The 22,479-nt window shown below is 38.0% G+C and overlaps 3 protein-coding genes across 4 annotated transcripts; 2 read left to right on the top strand and 1 right to left on the bottom strand.

Annotated features, from left to right (window-relative positions):
• The first annotated feature begins 3,820 nt into the window (after positions 1-3,820).
• Positions 3,821-5,999, top strand: LOC138906036 (uncharacterized). The gene is made up of 3 exons (XM_070194555.1): positions 3,821-4,231; positions 5,358-5,638; positions 5,726-5,999. Exons 1-3 carry the CDS (start codon positions 3,821-3,823, stop codon positions 5,997-5,999), a joined length of 966 nt encoding a protein of 321 aa, XP_070050656.1.
• Positions 6,000-6,187: 188 nt separating this feature from the next.
• LOC138906037 (uncharacterized) lies at positions 6,188-7,651 on the top strand. Its single transcript, XM_070194556.1, has 3 exons — positions 6,188-6,428; positions 6,611-6,811; positions 7,557-7,651. Exons 1-3 carry the CDS (start codon positions 6,188-6,190, stop codon positions 7,649-7,651), a joined length of 537 nt encoding a protein of 178 aa, XP_070050657.1.
• An 8,440-nt stretch (positions 7,652-16,091) lies between these two features.
• Positions 16,092-18,181, bottom strand: LOC104087550 (uncharacterized). 2 transcript variants are annotated; one of them, XM_009592059.4, is made up of 2 exons: positions 17,918-18,181; positions 16,092-17,621 (listed from the first exon to the last, which is right to left on the bottom strand). In XM_009592059.4, the coding sequence occupies exon 2, from the start codon at positions 17,590-17,592 to the stop codon at positions 16,369-16,371; it is 1,224 nt and encodes a 407-aa protein (XP_009590354.1). In that variant the 5' UTR covers positions 17,593-17,621; positions 17,918-18,181; the 3' UTR covers positions 16,092-16,368. The 2 variants fall into 2 exon arrangements, with proteins under 2 accessions (XP_009590354.1, XP_009590352.1); XM_009592057.4 differs by having other exon boundaries at positions 16,092-17,636; positions 17,918-18,180.
• Between the last annotated feature and the right edge of the window lie 4,298 nt (positions 18,182-22,479).

Consider the following 22,479-nt stretch of genomic DNA (forward strand, 5'->3'; position numbering starts at 1 on the left):
GTTGATATTTGATATGGAGCCTCGAGGGCTCGGGTGAGTTTCGGACGTATTTCGAATTGGTTTGAAATTGTTCTAGGTTGCTGGTGTGTTGGTGATGCAGTTATCGCAATTGCAAGCACCAGCATCGCAATTGTGAAGTTGGTAGAGGAATCGCAATTGCAAAGGTTGGCCTTTGGATGGGTAGCTCACATTTGCAACTAACAGGTCGCATTTGCGAAAGGGATTGAAGTTGCAAATGCGAAGTCAGTGTCACATTTGCGACTTTTCTTGGGCTTGTCAGTGTCACATTTGCGACTTTTCTTGGGCTTGTCGGTGCCGCATTTGCGATGGAATATCCATAATTTCGAGGTCGCTTTTACGACTTTTGCACCTAAGCAAAAGAGCTGAAATACAGGACTTAGCTTTATTTATCACATTTTAGGACCCTGTTTGGTTTTTTGAGGAGGGATTTTCACATACAACTATTGGGTAAGTGATTTTGAACCAATTTCAATTATATTACATGATTATTTATGAGATTTAATCTCTAATACATGGATTTTGAAAAGACATTTTGGGGGATTTTGTCTATATTTTGAAAGACGAAAATTTGAGATTTAAGAGTCGAATTGGACTCAAATTTGAAAATAAAATACATATATGGACTCATGGGGTTATGGGTAGTCGAGATCTACCCTTGGATTAGAGTTTTGACCAGGTGAGCCCCGGGTTGATAGTTGTTGACTTTTGGGGAATTGTGTAAAGATCATAATTTTATCAATTGAAACTGGATTCTCTTGCATTGTTTAATGATATTAAGTCGTTTTTTGTTAGATTTGAGTCGTGCTGAGGCAAATTATAAAGGAAAAGCCATTTTTGAGTGTTGATTTGGCCTAGTTGAGGTAAGTATCTTCCCTAACTTTGTGTGGGGAACTACCCCATATGAAATGGTTTAATTGCACTATTTGAATTATGTGGAAGACGTGTACATGAGGTAACAAGTGTATACACAGGCTTATATGTGGAAATTAACATGTTTAGACTCTTAGGTTACTTACATGGATTTAATTGAGGTTGTTATTGCATGTTATATCTTTCATTGTCGAGTTTATTCTTATATGCATTTAATTGAAGTTGTTATTACATGTTATATCTTTCATTGTCGAGTTTATTCTTATATGCATTCAATTGAAGTTGTTATTACATGGAATATCTTTCATTGTTGAGTTTATTCTTCCGTTTCGTTGTGTTGTTGATATTCTTGTATACAATGTTGTTGGGCTGTGGGCTATGCATTGTTGTGGCATTGGTATTGTTGTTTTGGCAATATTGAGGCATATGGACACATGTGATGTTTATGCGGCTCTTTCTAAGAAGAAGAAGAAAGCTTTAACCCATGTGCACCCAAAGATGATTATTGTGTTGTGATGAGATGCGCATGCGGCGGCATAAGGATGGTGATATTGATGTGTATGCGGCGAGATAAGGGGGATTTATGTACGTGTTGCTAGTAAGGGAAATTACTTCATTTGAAGCACACGCGGCGAGATAAGGGGGCTAAAGCGCATGAAGCTATTTCGGGAAAAATGTTTTTAAAATAAATGCAAGGCTCACGTGGCGATATAAGAAAGATTTGTGATTTGTAACTTGTGAAATTGATTATGAGGTGTTACCTCGGGGTGATTCTTGTTGCACATCTATGTTGGAATGGCTTATTGATTTGAACGGTTATTGTTTCCTTTGATTTATTTCACTTGTATTTTTAACTTTTTTTATTATTTGTTGTATTTAGCATATGTTAACTCTTTATTGTCATTTATTGCTTCTGCGTTTCGTGGTTTGCCTTATATTAATATTCTACCTTGTCATTTATTGCTTTTACTTTCAGTTGTTAGCTTTATATGAATATTCTGCACAGGTTTCCATGTCTAGTGAGTGTCTTGACTTGACCTCGTTACTACTCCACCGAGGTTAGTCTTGATACTTACTAGGTACCGTTGTGGTGTACTCATACTACGTTTTTTACAAATTTTTGTACAAATTCAGGTACCTTTGCCCGTGTCGGACGCTAGTGACTTGATTTAGATATCGCGGAGATTCTTGACACTCGGAGGCCTCAGAGTCACCTTCTAGTGATCATATACTACTGTTTCATTTATTTTCAAACAGTATTGTACTTGAGGTTTCTAATGAACTTGTAGTAGAGCTTATAACTCTGTACTACCGATTTTTGGATTGTATGACTGTTCTTCCGATTGGGCTTTTATTATGTCATTTATTAGTTTAAATTAATAGATAAGTTATTTATTTCTCTTAAATTCTCAACATATACTCGGCTTGCCTAGTCTTAGAAACTAGGTTCCATCACGATCCTAAAGGTGGGATTCTGGGATCGTGACAAGTTGGTATTAGAGCCCTAGGTTCATAGGTGCTACTAGTCATAAGCAAGTTTAGTAGATTCTTGCGGATCGGTACAGAGACGTCTAAACTTATCTTCGAGAGGCTACGGAACTATTAGGAAATTACACTTCTTTCATTACTTATCGTGCGGATTTGTTGTTTTCGGAATCTGAGCTTTTGTCTTTCTATTCTATCACAGATGGTGAGGACACGCACTATAGGATCAGCTAAGCAAGCACCCTCGCCCCTTACTAGAATAGCGAGAGGCACCTAGGCCGAGGTAGACGCCGAGGAGGGGCACGTGCCACAACTACAGCAACTGCCAGAGCAGCGACTAAGAAGCCACCAGTAGCTCCAATTGGGGGGCAGGCACCCGAGGTGCCTGTTGCTACCCGTGGACTCCAAGAGACCTTGGCACCTTTTCCTAGAATGTTCGATATTTTAGCTCATGCAGGATTGATCCCAGTTGCACCAGCTATATCTCAGGCTAGGGGAGGAGCTCAGAATCCAGCGGTCCGTACCCTAGAGTAGTGGGACCATATTGATCATGTTCTGGGTGCTATGCCAGCATAGCCTATCATCGCGGTTCAGCCTAAGGTCAGGCGAGTGGCATTAGAGGAGGCTTGAGAGGTTCAATAAGTATGATCCTCCTACTTTCAGTGGCGTAGTTACCGAGGATGCATAGGGTTTTCTAGACCAGTGTCACCGTATTCTGCACACCATGGGCATTGTGGAGGTGAGTGGGGTCTCCTTTACTATATTCCAGCTGATGAGGTCGGCATATAGGTGGTGGCAGGCTTACGAGGAGGGTAGGCTAGTTGATGCAACGCCACTCACTTGAGCTCAATTTTCAGATCAATTTTTGAGGGAGTTTGTTCCTCAGACCCTCTGGAATGCGTGGCGCACAGAGTTCGAACGATTGCATGAGGAGACTATGACTATGTCAGAGTATGCCATGAGGTTCAGTGAGTTCTCTCGTCATGCACCTGCTTTGGTTTCTACAGTCAGAGAGCAAGTCCACATATTTATCGAGGAGCTCAGTTATGGACCTAGATTCAGTATGGCATGAGATTTGGATATGGAGACTTCGCCTCAGCAGGTTGTGGAGATCGCTCGGAGGATGGAGCATATTCGTGACCATGAGAGGGAGGATAGGGAGGGCAAGAAGCCTTGAGATTCTGGAGGATTTAATAGTTCCCGCGTTGTAGTTTCAGCTCGTCATGGCAGAGGTTATGTTAGTCGACTGATTGATTCTGCGCTTTCGGCTACTCACAGTACTCCAACTATTCCAAGGTCTCAGATCGCCCATTATGCACAGCAAATTTGTAGTGTACCTCCCGCACGGGGTGTTTTTAGCGGTCATTCTAGCCGATCGGGTAAGACTCAGTTCCAGCATTCACGCCCACAGAGAGATTATTTCGAGTGTGGTGATACTAAACATATGGTGAGGGACTGTCCCAGACATAGGAGGGGTGCACCTCCACAGGGTCCGCAGGCTCCACAAGGTTCACAAGCTATGGTGTCTACTCTAGTTGCCACTCCACCTGCACCACCAGCTAGGGGTGGAGGTCAGGCGGGTAGAGGTCATCCTAGAGGGGGAGGCCAGGCATGTTGCTATGCTTTTCCAGGAAGGACCGATGCTTTTGCATTAGCTATTGTGATCACAAGTATTGTTCCGGTCTGTCATAGGGATACATCAATTTTATTTGATCCGGGTTCCACATATTTGTATGCGTCATCTTACTTTGCTTCATATTTCGATATATCTCGTGATGCGTTGAGTGCCCTTGTATATGTGTCTACGCCTGTTAGGGATTCTATTATGGTAGATCGTGTCTATCAGTCGTGTTTGGTAACTATCAGGAGTTATGAGACTAGGGTTGACCTTCAGCTACTCATTATGTTATGCTATTCTAGATTGTCACGCCAAGACTGTGACATTGGCTATGTCGGGTTTTCCATGGTAGGAGTGGAGAGGTACATTGGATTATGTTCCTAGCATGGTGGTGTCCTTTCTTAAGGAGCAATGAATGATTGAGAAGGAGTGCTTAGCATATCTTGCCTTTGTGAGGGATGTCAGTGCTGATACTCCTACGGTTAAATCAATTCTAGAAGTGAGAGATTTCCCAGATGTGTTTTCAGTAGACTTATCGATCATGCTGCCCAATAGGGATATCGATTTTGGTATTGACCTGGTGCCGAGCACTCAGTCCATTTCTATTCCACCATATCGCATGGCACCATTTGAGCTTAAACAGTTAAAGGAACGGCTTCAAGAGTTGCTTAATAAGGGTTTCATTCGTCCGAGTGTCTCGCCTTGGGGTGCTCCAATTCTATTTGTGAAGAAGAAAGACGGCTCTATGAGGATGTATTGATTACAGGCAGCTGAACAAGGTTACAACCAAGAACAAGTACCCACTACCGTGTATTGATGATTTGTTCAATCAGCTTCAGGGTGCTCTAGTATTGTCGAAGATTGACTTGAGGTCGGGCTATTATCAACTGAAGATCCAGGCTTCAAACATTCTGAAGATGGCTTTCAGGACTGGCTATGGCCACTATGAGTTTTTTGTGATGTCATTTGGGCTGACCAATTCCCCAGCAGCATTTATGCACTTGATAAACAGTGTATTCCAGTCATATCTTGATTCTTTTGTCATTGTGTTCATTGACGACATATTGGTGTATTCTCGCAGTCAGGAGGATCATGAGCAGCACCTGAGGATCGTGCTCCATACCTTGAGGAAGAAGAAGTTATAAGCTAAATTCTCCAAGTGTGAGTTTTGCCTTGATTCGGTGGCATTTTTGGTCCATGTGGTGTCTAGTGAGGGGATTAAGGTGTATCCGAAGAAGGTAGAGGCAGTTCAGAGTTAGCCCAAACCATCTTCTGCTATCGAGATCCGGAGTTTTCTAGGCTTGGCTGGTTATTATCATCGTTTCGTGGATGGTTTTTCATCCATCACAACTCCCTTGACCAGGTTGACTCAAAAAGGTTCCCATTTATATGGTCTGACGAGTGTGAGGAGAGCTTTCAAAAGCTCAAGACTGCCTTGACCACAGTTTCAATTATGGTTTTACCTTCAGTATCGGGTTCTTATACAGTTTATTGTGATGCTTTGCGGATAGGCGTTAGGTGTGTATTGATGCAAGAGGGTAGAGTGATTGCTTATACTTTGTGTCAGTTGAAGTCCCATGAGAAGAACTACCCAGTAAATGATTTAGAGTTGGCAACCATTGTTCACGTGTTGAAGATTAGGAGGCACTATCTCTAAGGCATGTCTTTTGAGGTATTCACAGATCACATGAGTCTATAGCACTTATTTAAGCAAATGGATCTGAACTTCAGGCAATGGAAGCGGTTAGAGCTATTAAAGTGGGAGCGCATCACCATGGATTTTGTAGTTGGACTTCCAAGGACCTTGAGAAAATTCGACGCAGTGTGGGTCATTGTGGACAAGCTAACCAAGTCTGCACATTTTATTCCAGTCATGACTACCTACTCTTTAGAGCAGCTGGCTCGAATTTATATTCATGAGATTGTTCGTCTTCATAGTGTGCCTGTGTCTATTATCTCCAATCGAGGAACGCAGTTTACATCGTATTTCTGGAGAGCTGTGTAGGGCGAGTTAGGCACCCAGGTCGAGTTGAACACGACATTTCATCCCCATACGGACAGACAGTTCAAGCAACTAATCTGATATTGGAAGACATGTTACGTGCATGTGTTGTTGATTTCAGGGGTTCATGGGATCAGTTCCTACCGCTATTAGAGTTCGCCTACAATAACAGCTACCAATCGAGTATCCATATGGCTCCTTATGAGGCCTTATATGGGAGGTGGTGTTGTTCTCCAGTTGGTTGGTTCGAGCCTGGGGAGGCTAGGTTATTGGGCACTGATTTGGTTAGAGGTGTCTTGGAAAAAGTGAAGTTGATTCAGGATCGGCTTCGTACAACACAGTCTAGGCAGAAGAGTTATGTTGATCGGAGGGCTTGTGATATTGCATTCATGGTAGGAGAGAGGGTTCTTCTCAGAGTTTTACCAATGAAAGGTGTGTGAGGTTCGGAAAGAAGGTCAAGCTGGGCCCTCAGTATATTGGTACTTTTGAGATCCTTGAGAGAGTTGGCGAGGTGGCCTACAGACTTGCATTTCCACCCATCTTTTCGGGAGTTCACCCAGTGTTCCCTGTTTCCATGCTCCGAAAGTATTATGGTGATCCTTCACATGTATTAGATTTCATCTCAGTCCAATTGGACAAGGATTTGACTTATGTTGAGGAACCAATGGCTATCATGGAAATGCAGGTCCTAAAGTTGAGGTCAAAGAACATTGCATTAATAAAGGTACAATGGAGGGGTAAACCAGTTGAGGAGGCGACCTGGGAGACCAAGCACGATATGCGAAGTCCTTATCCTCACCTTTTTGGCACTTCAGGTATGTCTATATGCACGTTCGAGGATGAACATTTGCTTTAAGAGGGGGAAATGTAACGATCCGATCGTTCGTTTTGCGTATTTTAGCCCTATTTCCTCTTTTGGGACTTCCCTTATGTGTATTTTGTAGTTTTATGACTTGCGGGGATGGTTCGTTTCGTTTCGGGGAAGTTTTGGAATGATTTGGATCCTTTAATTCTTGGTTTAGAAGCTTAAGTTGAAAATGTTGACCGAGGTTTGAATCTTGTGAACACGACCCTAGAACGGTGTTTTGATAGCTCCAATAGGTTCGTATAGTGATTTTGTACTTAGGCGTATGCCTGAAAGTGAATTCAGGGGTTTCTAGGTTGATTTGACTTATTTTGCCGAAAGTTGGCAATTTGAAAGTTTAGACATTCCTTAAGTTGGACCGTAGGTTGACTTTATGGCTATCGGATTCGAATTCTAGTTTCGAGACTTGGAATAGATCCGTTTTGTTATTTGAAACTTGTCTGCAAAGTTTGGTGTCATTCCGAGTTGGTTTAATAGTAATCTGCTGCATGGTTGTGATTCTAGCGATTCTTGAGTTTCCTATTAATTTTTATGTGTTTTGGTGTTCGATTCATAGATCCGGATGTTATTTTGGTGTTTTGATCGTGTGTACGAGTTTGTATGATATTTTTAGACTTCTGTGATTGTTTGGTGTGGAGCTCCGAAGGCTCAGGTGAGTTTCAGATGTGTTTGGGATTGGTTTGAACTTGTTCCAGGTTGCTGGAGTGCTGGTGTTGCAGTTATCGCAATTGTGAGCACCAGCATCGCATTTACGAAGTTGGCAGGGCAATATGAGATATCGCAATTGTAACATCTTGATCGCAATTGTGAAGGTTGGCCTTTGGTTGGGTAGCTCGCATTTGCAAAAGGGACTAACATCGCAAATGTGAAGTCAGTGACGCATTTGCAACTTTCCTTGGGGTTGTCAGGTGTCACATTTACAATGGAATATCTGCATCTGCGAGGGTTCACAATTGTCGCTTTTGCAACTTCTTCACCTAAAACAAAAGATCTTGAATACGGGACCTAGCTTCAGTTATCACATTTTAGAACCCTATACTCGGTAGGAGGCGATTTTGAGGATGGGTTTTCACATACAACTATTAAGTAAGTGATTTTGAACCAATTTTAATTGTATTACATGATTATATATGAGATTTAACCTCTAATCCATGGAATTTGAAAGGAAATTTTGGGGGATTTTGTCTATGTTTTGAAAAATAAAAATTTGAGATTTGAGAGTCGAATTGGACTCGAATTTGAAAATAATACACATATATGGACTCGTGGGGTTATGGGTAGTCAAGCTCTACCCTTGGATTCAGATTTCGAGCGGGCGAACCCGGGGTTAACTTTTGTTGAGTTTTGGGGAATTGTGTGAAAATCTTAACTTTATCCATCGAAATTGGTTTCTCTTGCATTGTTTGATGATATTAAGTTGTTTTTTGTTAGAATTGAGTCATGCGAAGGCGAATTTTAAAGGAAAATCTATTTTTAAGTGTTAATTTGTCCTAGTTGAGATAAGTATATTTCCTAACTTTGTGGGGGGGAACTACCCCGTAGGATTTGGTTTAATTGTATTATTTGAATTATGTGAAAGATGTGTACATGAGGTTACGAGTGTGTACATGGGCTTATATGTGGAAATTGACCAGTTTAGACTCTTAGGTTACTTATATGGATTTAATTGAGGTTGTTATTGCATGTTATATCTTTCATTGTTGAGTTTATTCTTATATGCATTTAATTGAAGTTGTTATTACATGTTATATCTTTCATTGTCGAGTTTATTCTTATATGCATTCAATTGAAGTTGTTATTATATGGAATATCTTTCATTGTTGAGTTTATTCTTCCTTTTCATTGTGTGATTATTGAGACTTTTGTATACATTGTTGTTGAGCCGCGGGCTATGCATTGTTGTGGTATTGGTATTGTTGTTTTGACAATATTGAGGCATATGGGCACGTGTGGTTCGAGTTGATTATTGTGTTGTGATGAGATGCGCATGCGGCGGCATAAGGGTGGTGATATTGATGTGCATGCGGCAAGATAAGGGGAATTTATGCGTGTGTTGCTAGTAAGGGAAATTACTTCATTTGAAGCACATGCGGCGAGATAAGGGGGCTAAAGCGCGTAAAGCTATTTTGAAAAAAATATTTTTAAAATAAATGCAAGGCTCACGCGGAGATACATGGAAGATTTGTGATTTGTGGCTTGTGAAATGTGATTATGAGGTGTGGTATCTTGGGGTGATTTTTGTTGTACATTCTATGTTGGAACGGCCATTTTATTTGAACGGTTATTGTTTCCTTTGATTTATGTTTAATTATTTTTTATTATTTGTTATTGTTAGCATATGTTAACTCTTTGTTGTCATTTATTGCTTTTACTTTTTGTGGTTAGCCTTATATTAATATTCTGCCTTGTTATCATTTATTGCTTTTACTTTCTGTTGTTAGCTTTATATTTACATTCTGCACAAGTTTATATGTCTAGTGAGTGTATTGACTTGACCTCGTCACTACTCCACTGATGTTAGTCTTGATACTTAATGGGTACCGTTGTGGTGTATTCATTCTATGCTTCTACACATTTTTGTGCAGATTCAGGTACCTCTGCCCATGTCGGACACTAATGAGTTGATTCAGACATTGCGGAGAATTCAAGGTATACCTGCTTGACGCTCGCAGGCCTAGGAGTCACCTTCTAATGATCATATGCTAATGTTTCTTTTATTTCCAAACAATATTGTACCAGAGGTTTCTAGTGAACTCGCAGTGGAGCTTATGACTATGTATTACCGGTTTTGGGATTGTATGACTGTTGTTCTGTTCGGGCTTTTATTATGTCATTTATGAGTTTAAATTAATATCTTAGTCATTTATTTTTATTAAATTCTCAACATGTGCTAAGTTTACCTAGTATTAGAGATTAAGTGTCATTACGATCCTAAAAGTAAGATTCTAGAGCATTACCATATATTGGGCAATGTAACTTCTAAATCCATATGAAGTCTTTCTCAGTAGCTTGACAATTTAAAGCATTATTTAGTGGTGAAAATGCCATTTTTATTAGGAGTTTAGAGGCATGTCACAAACATTTTTATGAATAGGAAGAGTAAGGGTGTTAATTCTGTCAGTTATTTCTTTTGGTAGTTCAAATGAGAGCTTTGAAAGATCTCATGTGTTGTTATTGGAGAGATCCTTTATTTTAATTAGATAATCATTCTTATTTAGGGGACCCTCGATACAATTCCTAAGAGCAGGGAGGAAAGGAATTCCATCTGAAGTGCCAGATGTCCAATTTAGAGTTTCGACTAGGGGACCATAAAATTCCTTTAGCACACAAATTTCAGCCTATTAAAATGCTTTTCCACACAAAGAAAGTAGTTAACATAGACTTCCAAGAGACATACTTAGTAATAAGGGCATTTGCCCAGGGAGCTATGGAATGACTAAGGAGTATGGTATTCTTAGCTTTAATAGTTCTTAATCCCAGCCCTCCTTCTTTAGGCTTAGTAATGGCATTCCAACCAATAAGGTGTAGGCGCTTGGCTTCATCAGTGTCTCCCGAAATAAAATCTCTTTGAATTTTATCAATTTGTTGAATAATGTTTTGCGGGAAAGACGTATATTGCATGTAATGACTAGGAATTGCATTAAAGGTGGAAAGTGCCAATGTAGCCTTGCCAGCTATATTTAAGAATTTAGTTTTCCAGTTGACTAGTCTAGTGTGCATTCTATCAATAATAAACTGGAAGTTCGATCCAGGAACTCAATAAATATGGAGGCCTAAAATAAAAATTTAATGAGAGACCATTTTTTATATAAAAGAAAAAATTCATATATAATTTCATTTAAATTCTATATTTCTAGTTTTTCATATGCAAAGTTATTAATAATTTTATCTAATCCATTTAATTTCTTTTGAGATATACACGTTGTGGGACTGTATTAAAGTTCTAACCTTTTTGAGTTATGAATTAATAATCGAATCCTTTCTCAATTTATGGTCTAGAGAGTGATTCCCAAAAAGATATTTTTCTCAATTTATGATCAACAATTTAATCCTTTTTTTTTATTATGAAAATTTATACTTTCTCATTTAAAGCACTAAATATTCTTCTAAAAATAAATTAATATATAACCTATTAGAAAATTTTGGGGACCCAAAAATTATGAGGCTCAAAGCAGCTGCTTTAACAGCCTTACCCTTGGGCCGGCACTGGTCCGACGCCTTGGGTTTCCCGGGCAAGATAGGGAAACCCAAATATTTGCCAAAGGAGTTACTAACATTAATACCTAATAGATTTGCTACCTCTTTTGCAACTTGAGAGCAACATTTATTGGAGAAGAGGATTTCTGATTTATCTATAAGACATAGACAGGCTACTAAAAATAGTTTAACAGCTCTTCATATTCACTTTTCATATAAGAGTGAGGTCATCTGCAAAGAAAATATGGGAGATATCCAGCCCTCTCCTGCCAATTCTTATAGGATCCCATTTTCTGATATCAACTTGGTGGCAAATAAGACGTGAAAATATTCTCATACAAAGGATAAAGATGGATAGAGACATAGGATATCCCTGTCGAATACCTCTGCTAGGGTTGAAGTATCTACTGATGTTCCCATTAACCAGTACTGATATACTACTTGAGCTAATGCAGTTCATGATAAGTTTCGTTAGCAAGGGAAGAAACTAAAAATAGTGAAGGATACGGTAAATGAAGAACCATTCTAGACGATCAAAAGCCTTTTCAAAATTTATTTTTAAAATCTTATCTGCTTTAGAACCGTTCCTTTTCCAAAATTTGGAGATAATTTCCTGAACAACAATGGTCTCATGCTCTCTTATCCTTAATAAAAGTTGACTGGAAGGGACTGATAATGGTGTTGAGAAAGGGGCAGATTTTATTTGCAAGTGGAATTAGACAAAGATGGTGTTGAGTATTAAAAACATTTCTGCAAATTGAATAGCAGGAGGTCCTACAATATGTCAGTATTTTTTATTTAAAAAAAGGTGAAATCCATGGGCCCAAGAGCTTTAAAGGGTTGGGCTATGTTCACATTTAGCCGGCGGTGAAAATAAATGGCATTCGGTAGCCATAAATTAAGTTAGACAATTCATAGCCCCAAACAAATTATAACGGGTAGCCCAAATCCACCGCATGCTGACAAAAAATCGCTCTTTTATAATGGCTCGAGTTTATCTTCTTTGTACTATTATATTCCGTTTGTTTTGTCTTTTATTTGAGTTGTTCTTTTAATTCTAGTTCCAAGCTACAAGGATAACATGTTTCATAACTTACCCTTTTATTTGAAAGTACCCAATCCAACATTAATTTTCATTTGTTTGTTTGTTCTTTTATAATATGTTTAAATCTAATCAAACCGGCAAAAGTTTCTTTGTTTTAACAGAGTTTTAATTCTTTCATACTATATCTAACCGAATAAATACACAAATTTCTTTTTAATGTTTTGATAAGCTTTTCTTTTTACTGGTCAATTATTGGGCTATATAAACTGCTAATGACCCAAGCTTATAAATTGGCTAGTTTGGATTTGCTCAAATTGACCCGCCAATAAAAGTATGTGATATTGTATATGCAAAAATATCCATAATATAAAAAGAAGAAGAAGAAGGTGATGTATGCATTGTACACTCTGTACACACGTTCTACATTATGTATATTTTTTATACATAATATATATATATATCGTAGAACAGTATATACAATACACAAAACACTCGGGATACATTAATGATATATTAGGAATACACTGCAAAATGCATGATATACTTTATATACAAACTTTATACAATGTATAATAGTGTATATACAATTTTTATATATCGTAGAATAATATATACATTTTATACATCGTTGAACAGTCTATATACTTTGGATACATAAAAGTGCACAGAATACATTAACGATACATTAGGGATACATTGCAAAATTTAATTTACACTTTATATAAAAAAAAATTATAAAATGTATAATAGTGTATATATAAATTTTATACACTATATAACAGTCTATATATAATAGTTATACACATTGTTATACAGAATGCAATGTATATACATATAACAATGTATATATACCTTTTATACAATGTATATATAAAACTTTTATATGAAATTATACTTGTATCTTCCAACCACAATTAAAAGAGAAGATAATGACAGGACACTGAGGGTTTAGGTACAAGACTAACGAATGTCCTCGACTTTGTTAGGTTAGCTCTTTTTATCCTGCAAATAGACAAATTTTCAACGTATGATTGATATTGATTTTGGAACAATGGCCGCACAATTTTCTTCTTTTGCGGCCATCATACTTTTCTGAGAAATGTTGCCACTCATCTACAAATAATGGTCGCATGGTATTTGTGTATTTATTATTATTTACATCTCCCTTTTTTTTATTATTCTGTCTTCTTCTTCTTCGTGTTCTCATACGATACTATCTTAAAACAAAGAAAACCTGAGAAAGAGGGTTTTTACATAGAGGGATTGATAGAAATTAAAAAATTATGGCCACTTCAACTAGTACAACCCCTTATATTTTCTTCATTTGCGAAATAGTAAAAAACAAAATTATTTATACTATAATAACTTATATAGTGAGAGTGTGAATTGATCGAATTTTTTCTTGGGGGAGGGGATGAGAGGCTACATACTTAATAAATCGCTTCAAATACATCCAAAAAAAAAGGAAATAGTTTGTTACTATTCCACAATTGAATAACTCTTACCCCTATTTATTCATTGATCATTAGATTGAGTTCAATTTAATGAGCTATTGGCGGCCCAAGAGGAGGAAAATCTATGCATTGAAAATAGTGGCTATAACTTGTCAATAAATTGGACTTAAAGGCCATTTCGGGTCAATAGGAAAAACATAGGCTAATAAAAAAATTTGAGGGCCATTGGGCGTCCTTTTCTCCAAAGGGTTTGAAGGAGAAAATAGCTTTTATGACTTCTCCTGCTTCTAAAGGTTTACACCATTTGGTCATAGTTGTTTCGTCTTTTCTATTCGAAATCACTCCTATAAATGCTCTCTGCATTACATGCTTTTGGTGAAAAATTGTACTCGTGCTTTTTGAAGACAAAGTAAAATTGTACTTGTACTATTTGGCTATCATTGTTCCTTCTTTAGATATGTAATACTGTTTGTATATGTTAATTCTTGCATCAATTAATTTAGAACACAGCTTTCTGTGTTTCAATATGATATTAGTAGCAATTTTGCCATCATGTTTCTGCCTTTATGTTAAGCTTTAGTGCAACACTTAGTCATTGTAGTTTTCATTATGACAAAATAGAACACTCAATTTATAAAGAAAGACTTTTCCTATTAAATATACAGAAGATATGGGATATGAGAGATTGTCTCAGTTAAAACATGTGACTACTCAACAAAGGTGTGAATGCCAAGGTCCATAGCCTTAGCCCTTAGGAAAGCCACTTGTTGTCTCACCTTCATGTATATGCTCAATGAGACCCATGGGAGTGTCCCTCATTGACCTTCTTTGTGTTAAAAAAGGTAATATGGGAACAATGAGAGTTAGCCTACCTTTGTCATACAAAATCGATACATGGTACTCATGTTCGTAAGTGTGTAGTGATTTTCGTATATATGCTATTTGTTAAACTATATGTGCACTCCAGAAAGAGATCGCACATTTTCATGCTCCATCACTTTCTCATCCCCTCACCCATTACTAAAGAACTTCTCCCCGCTGCATTGAGCTAAGGGGGCGGAGAGTAGGGGTACCCTAGAAAGAAACAAAGAACGACACTAGTCCAAGATGATAACTTGATATTCTAAACTATAATGTAAAGGAGGTAGATCTAAGGTAAAAACTTATACTAATAACCAAGGATAACAAATATTTTTTACAAACAAAAATTCAATAAATGACTGACCTGATATTCGAAAGATGAAAATTCAATAAATGACTGACCTGATATTCGAAAGAAGAAAACACTTCCGCACTTCCAGAAAGATCTCCTTCAAACCAAAACACATCAACTTGGAGAAATTAAGAGCAGAAGCAACATTGGATAAAGAAATGAATAAATCAGTAATCAAATGATACCTTTTTTATAAGGAAAGAAAAAATAATCAAATTATACCTTGTATATCCACCAATATGAACTTTTCCATTGCAAAACTCCAAGATGAGTACAATTTGCTTCTCAGAAGACCACAAATGGAAAAGCCATTTATATATGTAAGGTACTGCCTTAAAATATCCCTAGCAAGCTACTTTAAGAGGTCAAACACCCTGCTATAGTGTTGTTATAGGGAGTTGGAAATTCCAGGGACAGAGATGACACATAAAGTGAAACTTTACAGCAATATGTTAATACTGTCAACTACTTATATGATCGGGCAACCAGGAATCTAAAACAGCCCCATCAAATTGACACCATTCTGAGTTTTCAAATGTCTTGCCTCAGCCTGCTACCTTTTTGGAGTCAATAAACTGTAAACTTTTTTAAAATGCCAAAGGTTCTTTCATCACACTCCACGATGTTATATTTAAATCAAAACCTAAATAAGGAATTTAAGACAACAGTTCAGGTCATGTAAAAGAAAATCACACACATTCTTCAAACAAACCCGTATTTGATGGGGTGTAGAAAATATTAATAGATAGGATTAAATGAGGGCTTCCTGGAGACAGCTACATAAAGGATCCTGCAGCTAGCTTATCACCAATGGATGGTATGCCAGAGATATACTGTCTTTAAGAGAAGAGCAAACTAAAATTCCAATGGATTTACAGGATTGAGATCCCTTTTCGAAACATAGAACTAGAAGCCCATCAACTAGAATGACAAAGAGGACTGCTAGCTTTTAAGTCCAGGAACCAGTATCAGCCGACATACAGACGCTAGCTTTGAAATCCATACAATAGGATTAGCCAACATACAAATGCTATATTTGAAATACATGCAAGAACATTAGCCAATATTGAGAGAAGCATTAAATAAGCAGTTTGTACCGTTAATATAGCAGGAAAAACATGACTCTGAAGTGGTGTTCCTTCTGCCCTAAAAAAAAGGAAAATTCGATGCACACACTAGTTCCTCAATGATAGAGCTATGTTTGATAGTGTGTAAGAAACATCAGCAGATAAAACTAATGAGGACTTCCTAGAACCAGCTCTGAAGAGGACCCTGCAACAAGCATATCATTTTTAGACGGTAAGCAAGACATATACAGTCATTAAGAGAAAGGACATACTAAAACCCAAGAGAGTTACAGGATTGATCTCTTTTCAAAATATACAATCAGAAGCCATCAACCAAGTATACAAGGATAACTGCTAGCTCTAGAATACATGCAAGAGCATTAGCCGACATTGGGCAACGCAGTAATTTGCAGTTTGTACAGTTAATATCATAAAAAGACCTGATTCTGAGGTGGTTTTCCTTCTTCCCTAAGAAATGTAAACTTTGATGCACACTCCCTGATACAGCTAAGCATTCGCAACTGCAACAGCCTAAACATTGTCAGCAAGCATTTCCTTTCGCTTCAACTCCAATGCCATACATTCATTCTCAAGTTTAATCCTCTCATTTTCCATTCTCATCATTTCCAATTCAATGTCCTTTTTCCTGCTAAATCTTTTCCAATTGAAACGCTCTTTCTCCAATTCCAACATTTGCGCCTGAATTTGTAGCTTCTGTTCTTCTAGCTGAAACGAACGATGATCCATCCACTGTTTCTGCAGAATATCAGCTTTGTTGCCTTCGGAAAACATTTGATTGGCATCAGTGTTTGCCTTCTGAGGTTGAGAACTGAAAGTCCTATTACCATCGAGAGTAGTCAAGGAATTACCAAAAGTAACAATTTCATGACCCTGGCATTGTTTTATCCTCTTTGAAAAACCTCCTGACATCCCATGTAACCTGTGCTCCCTAGGCAAGCTATGACTCTCTTCATACTCATCTTGATCCTCCACCATGTCAGTTTCGTGATCATCTTCATCATTGTCATCTTGCAGGTGCTTCCTAACATCATTGTCATCATGCTCATCTCTACTTGTAAGAGCCAAGCGTAATGAACGCTGCAGTTCAAGGTCTGGGGGCAGATGTAAGCGGTTCCCATTATGGTAGGAACACATCTCTTCATAATGCAGATGCTTTGAACTTAAGATTTTCCTAACTTCCTCCTTTCCTTTCTCTGATACGTGATCCAGCATATCCAAAAGAACAGGATTCTCAACTACCTCACAGGAAGTTCCTCTGCCAAGGATCTCATTGAGTCTTTTGTACCTCTTGTTTAGGTCATTGAATTTATCCTCGCACTGTTGAGGTGAAACAAAATGACCCCTTTCAGCCATGACTTTTGACACTGACTTCCATTTCCCTTTCTTATGCAAATTAGAGCATTTTCTTCTTCCACCATACTCTGCAGCAGTCTCTTCGCCTATGTAAGAAACAGCAGTTATCAACAGCCTCACCATCTGATCGGTCCATTTCACACGCTGCCATGGGGTTGCCTTTTTTCCCCTATTCAGGTCATTGAGACCATCTTCAGTAAAACTTGGTTCATCTTCATCACTTGCAGACTTACCCCTCTCGCCTTTACTATGATCAGCCAAAGAAATATTCTGGTTGCAGTCCTGCTGCATACTACCTATAGTGAGGGGGAAATTTGCATTAATTGCCCCTTGTTTCGAATGAGACTGATAATGCTGAAGCTGTTGATGATTAGCCCTCATGGAGCCTTGCAAATCAAAACAACTATTCCCTGGCATCATATTTCCTGATCATAAATTAATTGCTTTCCATTACTTAAAAGTAACAATTAAATACAAAATTCAGAACTGGAATTAACATACAAAACCCTTTCCCAAAAACCACTTCAAGACAAACAAAAGCACCAAATAATGAACGATATCACCTATGCAAAGTAACACCTTCACAAACAGGCAAAAAGAAAAGAGATCCAAAACTGAAGAATGAAGATCTGTTCTCACTTTCAGATAAAATCTAATATTCTTACACAAATAAAGAACTGGTAATTTCTAAAAGTGAAGAACTTACACAATGCTGACGATCTGTCGAACCCTATTACAACTTCCAGCACTTCAATCCAAATTCAAAAGATATGGAAAAGCCTTTTTCAGTACTGCGAGAAAAGACAAGAAAGGTACACTTGTAGGGAGTTTTTTTACATATTAAAGACATAACAGCCAATTCCCGGTGTTGTAGATACAACGTATCGAGGATCTACGGGGCCCCTTTCGCCATCTTTTCCGTGACACACACACGTAGCTGAATAAGCACCTCCGCGAGATAGGTATTGGTTTTTTTTTCTTTTTTTTTAATAAGTTAAATAGTTAATGCCTGCAAACTAAAGAATAACATGTAGGAGCGGGGGCATCGGACAGTTTGCATCGAATATAAAAATTTCAATTTGGATTTTCGTTTTTTTAGATTGAAGAAATGACCATTCAAATATTAATCCAAATAAGCTCGTATAACTATCGTTTTGAGTTCTAGCATTTCGTTCTTTGATTTGCGACTGTGAGCAGCCTCACACAGTTTATTATGACTTGCGCGCATGGTTAGTTTTGACTTTCGAGTGGTTCAGGATGTATTTGATAGAGTGATTCTCAATTTGGAAGTTTTAAATTGCAAGAATTGACCAACGGTTGATTTTCAGTAATCGCCCTCAGATTGGTAATTTGATGAATCCTTCGTATGATGATTTTGAACCGGGGCGCATGTTGGGATTTGAATTTGAATGTTCCTAGAAGGTTTTGGCTTTATTTGTCAAAAGTTGGCAATTTAAAAAATTGAAGAGTTCATAGGTTTTACCAGGAGTTGACTTTGGTATTATCAAACTCTTATTGTGGCTTTGAGACATTTTATTAGGTTTATTTAGTTGATTGGAACTTGTGTACAAAGTTTGGTTGTGATCTGGAAAGTCTAAAGTTTGGTTGTGATCTGGAATGTCTAAGTGTGTTTCGGACGCGTTCGACAAATTTGCAGGTTTAAAAGTTAAAAGAACGATTTTGATCTTCGATTCTTGGTTTTGATGTTATTTATAATGTTTCGAGCCTTCGAATAAGTTTGGATGATGTATTTAGATTTGTTGGTATGATCGGATGGGGTCCCGTGGGGCCTCGAGTGTGATTCGGGGTGGTTTCGGACCATTTTGGTGATGGTTGGAGTTGCTGGTTTTTAGCAGGTGTTAGTGTGCTTCGCGTTCACGGTCAAAGCGATGCGTTCACGAAGTGCATGTTTGGTGCTAGGTTTGTTTCTCTTTGTGTTTGCGAGAAAGTGTCGCGTTCGCATAGTGCTGGTTCCAGGGGTATCACGTTCGCGAGTGGTTGTCGCGTTCGCGAGGAGTTAAAGCAGGCAGGGGAGAATTTTGCCTTCACGTTCGCGAAGGTGGGGGGGCTGTTGGCTATCGCGATCGTGAGGTTGATGTTGCGATCGTGAGGTTAATGCCACGATCGCGAAGTGAATTTGGTCAGTAGCTTTGGTTTGTGCTTTGCGAACGCAAAGCAAAGGTCGCGTTCGCGAAGGGTACTACTGGGCAGTGTATTTAGGATGTTATTTCTAGATTTTGAATCATTTCTCTTACATTTTGAGCTCTAGACTTGGAGAGGGGCGATTTTGCTTGGAGATTTTCATACAAGACTTTGGGGTAAGTAATTTCTATTTATTTTTTGTATTATTTCAAAAATCTACATGAATTATTAACACCCAAAATATAGAATTTTGAGATGAAATTTGGGGTTTTGACTATACTTTAAGTGAGTGTATTTTGGGGATTTGAGAATCGATGTGGACTCAGTTTTGGATCTAATCGTATATTTGGACTCGGCAGATTATGGTCATCGAATTTCGATATTAATTCTGGATTTCGGGCACGCGACCCCGTGTTGACTTTTTGGAATTTTTCAAAAATCAAAGCTTTAAGGATTGAGATCGCTTTCTATAACATTGTTTGACTTCCTTGGTTGATGATTGGCTTGGATTTACGTGATTGGAGGGCTAGAGCAAGATTTCTATGCGATTTGTGGTTGAAGGCTAGCTGGACGAGGTAAGTATCTTGCCTAATCTTGTTGAGGGAATAACCCTTAGGATATGACATTGTTTGCCTAATTGAAAAGTGTGAAAGTCAACATATATGTGAGGTGACGAGCGTATATACGAGTGTTATGTATGATTCATGACTGGAATAGTCTTTAGGTTGTGCTATTCCTTGATTTGGATATTGTGTTTCTTACTATCATGATTTATATTTTTGTATGACTACATAAACTCTATGAATCATGCTAGAGATCATATGTAAGTGTTGATTCCCTATTTGAGCATGATATTTGCTATTATATGGCGCATACGCCTGATCTCAGATGTAGTTATACACTCGCACATGCATATACCTTAGCATGTTATCTTCTTCGGTCTATGAGTATGCGATTTGATATCCATTAATTGTATATATTTATGCGACTATACGATAGGTCGTTCTGAGTAATAGCCTTAATTTTACTATTTCGAGACCCCCCATAGATTCATTTGATGTTTATTAATTTGTGTATGTGGTCCGTGTCGCTTTTCAGAAAGCTTTTATGTGAAATTTAAAAGAAAATATGATTTTTGACTTAAAATGAGGCTAGAGTTGACCACGGTCAATATTTTTGATAAAAGACCTCGGATCGGTGTTTTGACGATTCTAGTAGGTTTGTATGATATTTTTGAACTTGTATGCACATTTGGTTGGAGTTTGGGGTAACCGAACGCATAGCGCATTATGTGAAAGATTGTGAAAATTGAAATTCTTGAGTTTTGTTGATCGATTCTTGTTATTTGATATTATTTTGATGATTTGAGGTAGCGAGAAAGTTTGTAGGATGTTATTACACTTAGGTGCATGTTCGGTTTTGAGCCTGTGGGGCTCAGGGAAGTTTCGGATGTGTTTTGGGAAGTTTTGGAATGGATGGTAGTAGGTGTTGTTGGTGTAGGTCTGTAGATCTCGCATTTGCGAGCTCACTTTTGCTGCCAATGGATCGCATCTGCGATAAAGGGGCTGGGTTGGGTGTCGTCGCATTTGCGAAGGTAAGTTCACTTTTGCGGATTTGGGCATTCGCATTTGCGAATATTATGGTCGCATTTGCGACCCCTGAGCGTTTAGGACAGCTTCTCATATGCGAAGCATTTATTCGCACTTGCGATTGGGGGCTAGTCGCATTTGTGAAAAATATGTCGCATTTGCGACTACAGTGGGTCTGATGCACTGATCGCATTTGCGATCAATGTGTAGCATTTGCGGATATCGCAATTGCGAACAACATCTGCAGCTGGGTAAATGTTTGAAAATTCGGGGCTTAGCTCATTTTACACCATTTTTCAATCCTAATCATTCTAGAGGCGGTTTTTGAGGAACGTTTTCTTCCCAAACTCATTAGTTAGCATCTTTATCTAGTTTTTAATCAATTTTAATTACTTTTCATGAATTTTTAACATCAAATATATGTATTTCATGGTAGAAATTAGGGATTTTGGGTAGAATTTAAGGATTTTGTAAAATTGAGATTTAGACCTTGTGAGTTGTTTTGAAATCCAACCTCAAATTGAGGTTGGATTTCAAAACAACTCTCATAGTCGGGCTCGGGGGTGAATGGGTAATCGAAATTTGGTCCGAATATCGGATTTTGACAAGCGAGCCCAGGGTTGACTTTTGTTGACTTTTTCAATTTAGCTAAAGATTGAACCTTTTTCATTTGTGGTGGTTTCTAAAGCTTATTTTGAATTGTTGGATTGGTTAGATTCGGTTGGTTTGGAGGCTTGTTCGAAAAGAAAAGTCATGGTTAGTTATTGATTTGGTTGCGTAATGAAGTAAGTGTCGTGTTTAGCTTTGACTTGAGGGAAATAGAACTTGTTGGTCTATTTGCTATGTGAATTATGTATGGGGATGGCGTATATGCGAGGTGACGAGTGTATATGTGTTATCATAGGTTAAAACATGTGGGTTGTGCTATTTACCTTTATGTTATCGCTTATTCTATGTTTATATATCGTTACCTGCTTTGATTTCTACATGTTCTTACTTGCTATTCATGCCTTATTCGTTATCTGTCATTTAGTTGTTACATATTTCGTTTTATTCATCCTTCAATCAATATCTGCTAACCTGTTATATGTTCCTACCTATATTGATTGCATATTTTCATTGTTTCATTCATGTACTTGCCTTTATTATTTTAACCTTACTTGTTGTACTTTATTATATTGTGTCCGATTATGTAAGTCCTTTAGCGTTTCTTTTATGAATTGTCGAGGTTTGTGAATATGAGGTATTAGTTATTCTTTGTTTGTACTGGTATTTCCTGGGTGTTCTACACGCTTATTTCCTTTTGTGTTGAGATTAAAGAATTTGGCTGTGTTGAGTTGTTCATGTTTAATGAGTTGATATTAGGAATGGGTTGTGCGTCACAGCAGTATTGAAATGAATTGCCAATGGCAACGTGTTGCACGCCACAATAGATATTGATATGATATTGGGATCGGGCTGCACGCCGTAACAAATATTATGATAATGTTGGGATCGGGTTATGCACTAAAATGGAGTATGATGCGTTGTAATGTCT

Source organism: Nicotiana tomentosiformis, chromosome 2 (genome assembly GCF_000390325.3).
Source record: "Nicotiana tomentosiformis chromosome 2, ASM39032v3, whole genome shotgun sequence".
Lineage (NCBI taxonomy): Eukaryota > Viridiplantae > Streptophyta > Magnoliopsida > Solanales > Solanaceae > Nicotiana > Nicotiana tomentosiformis.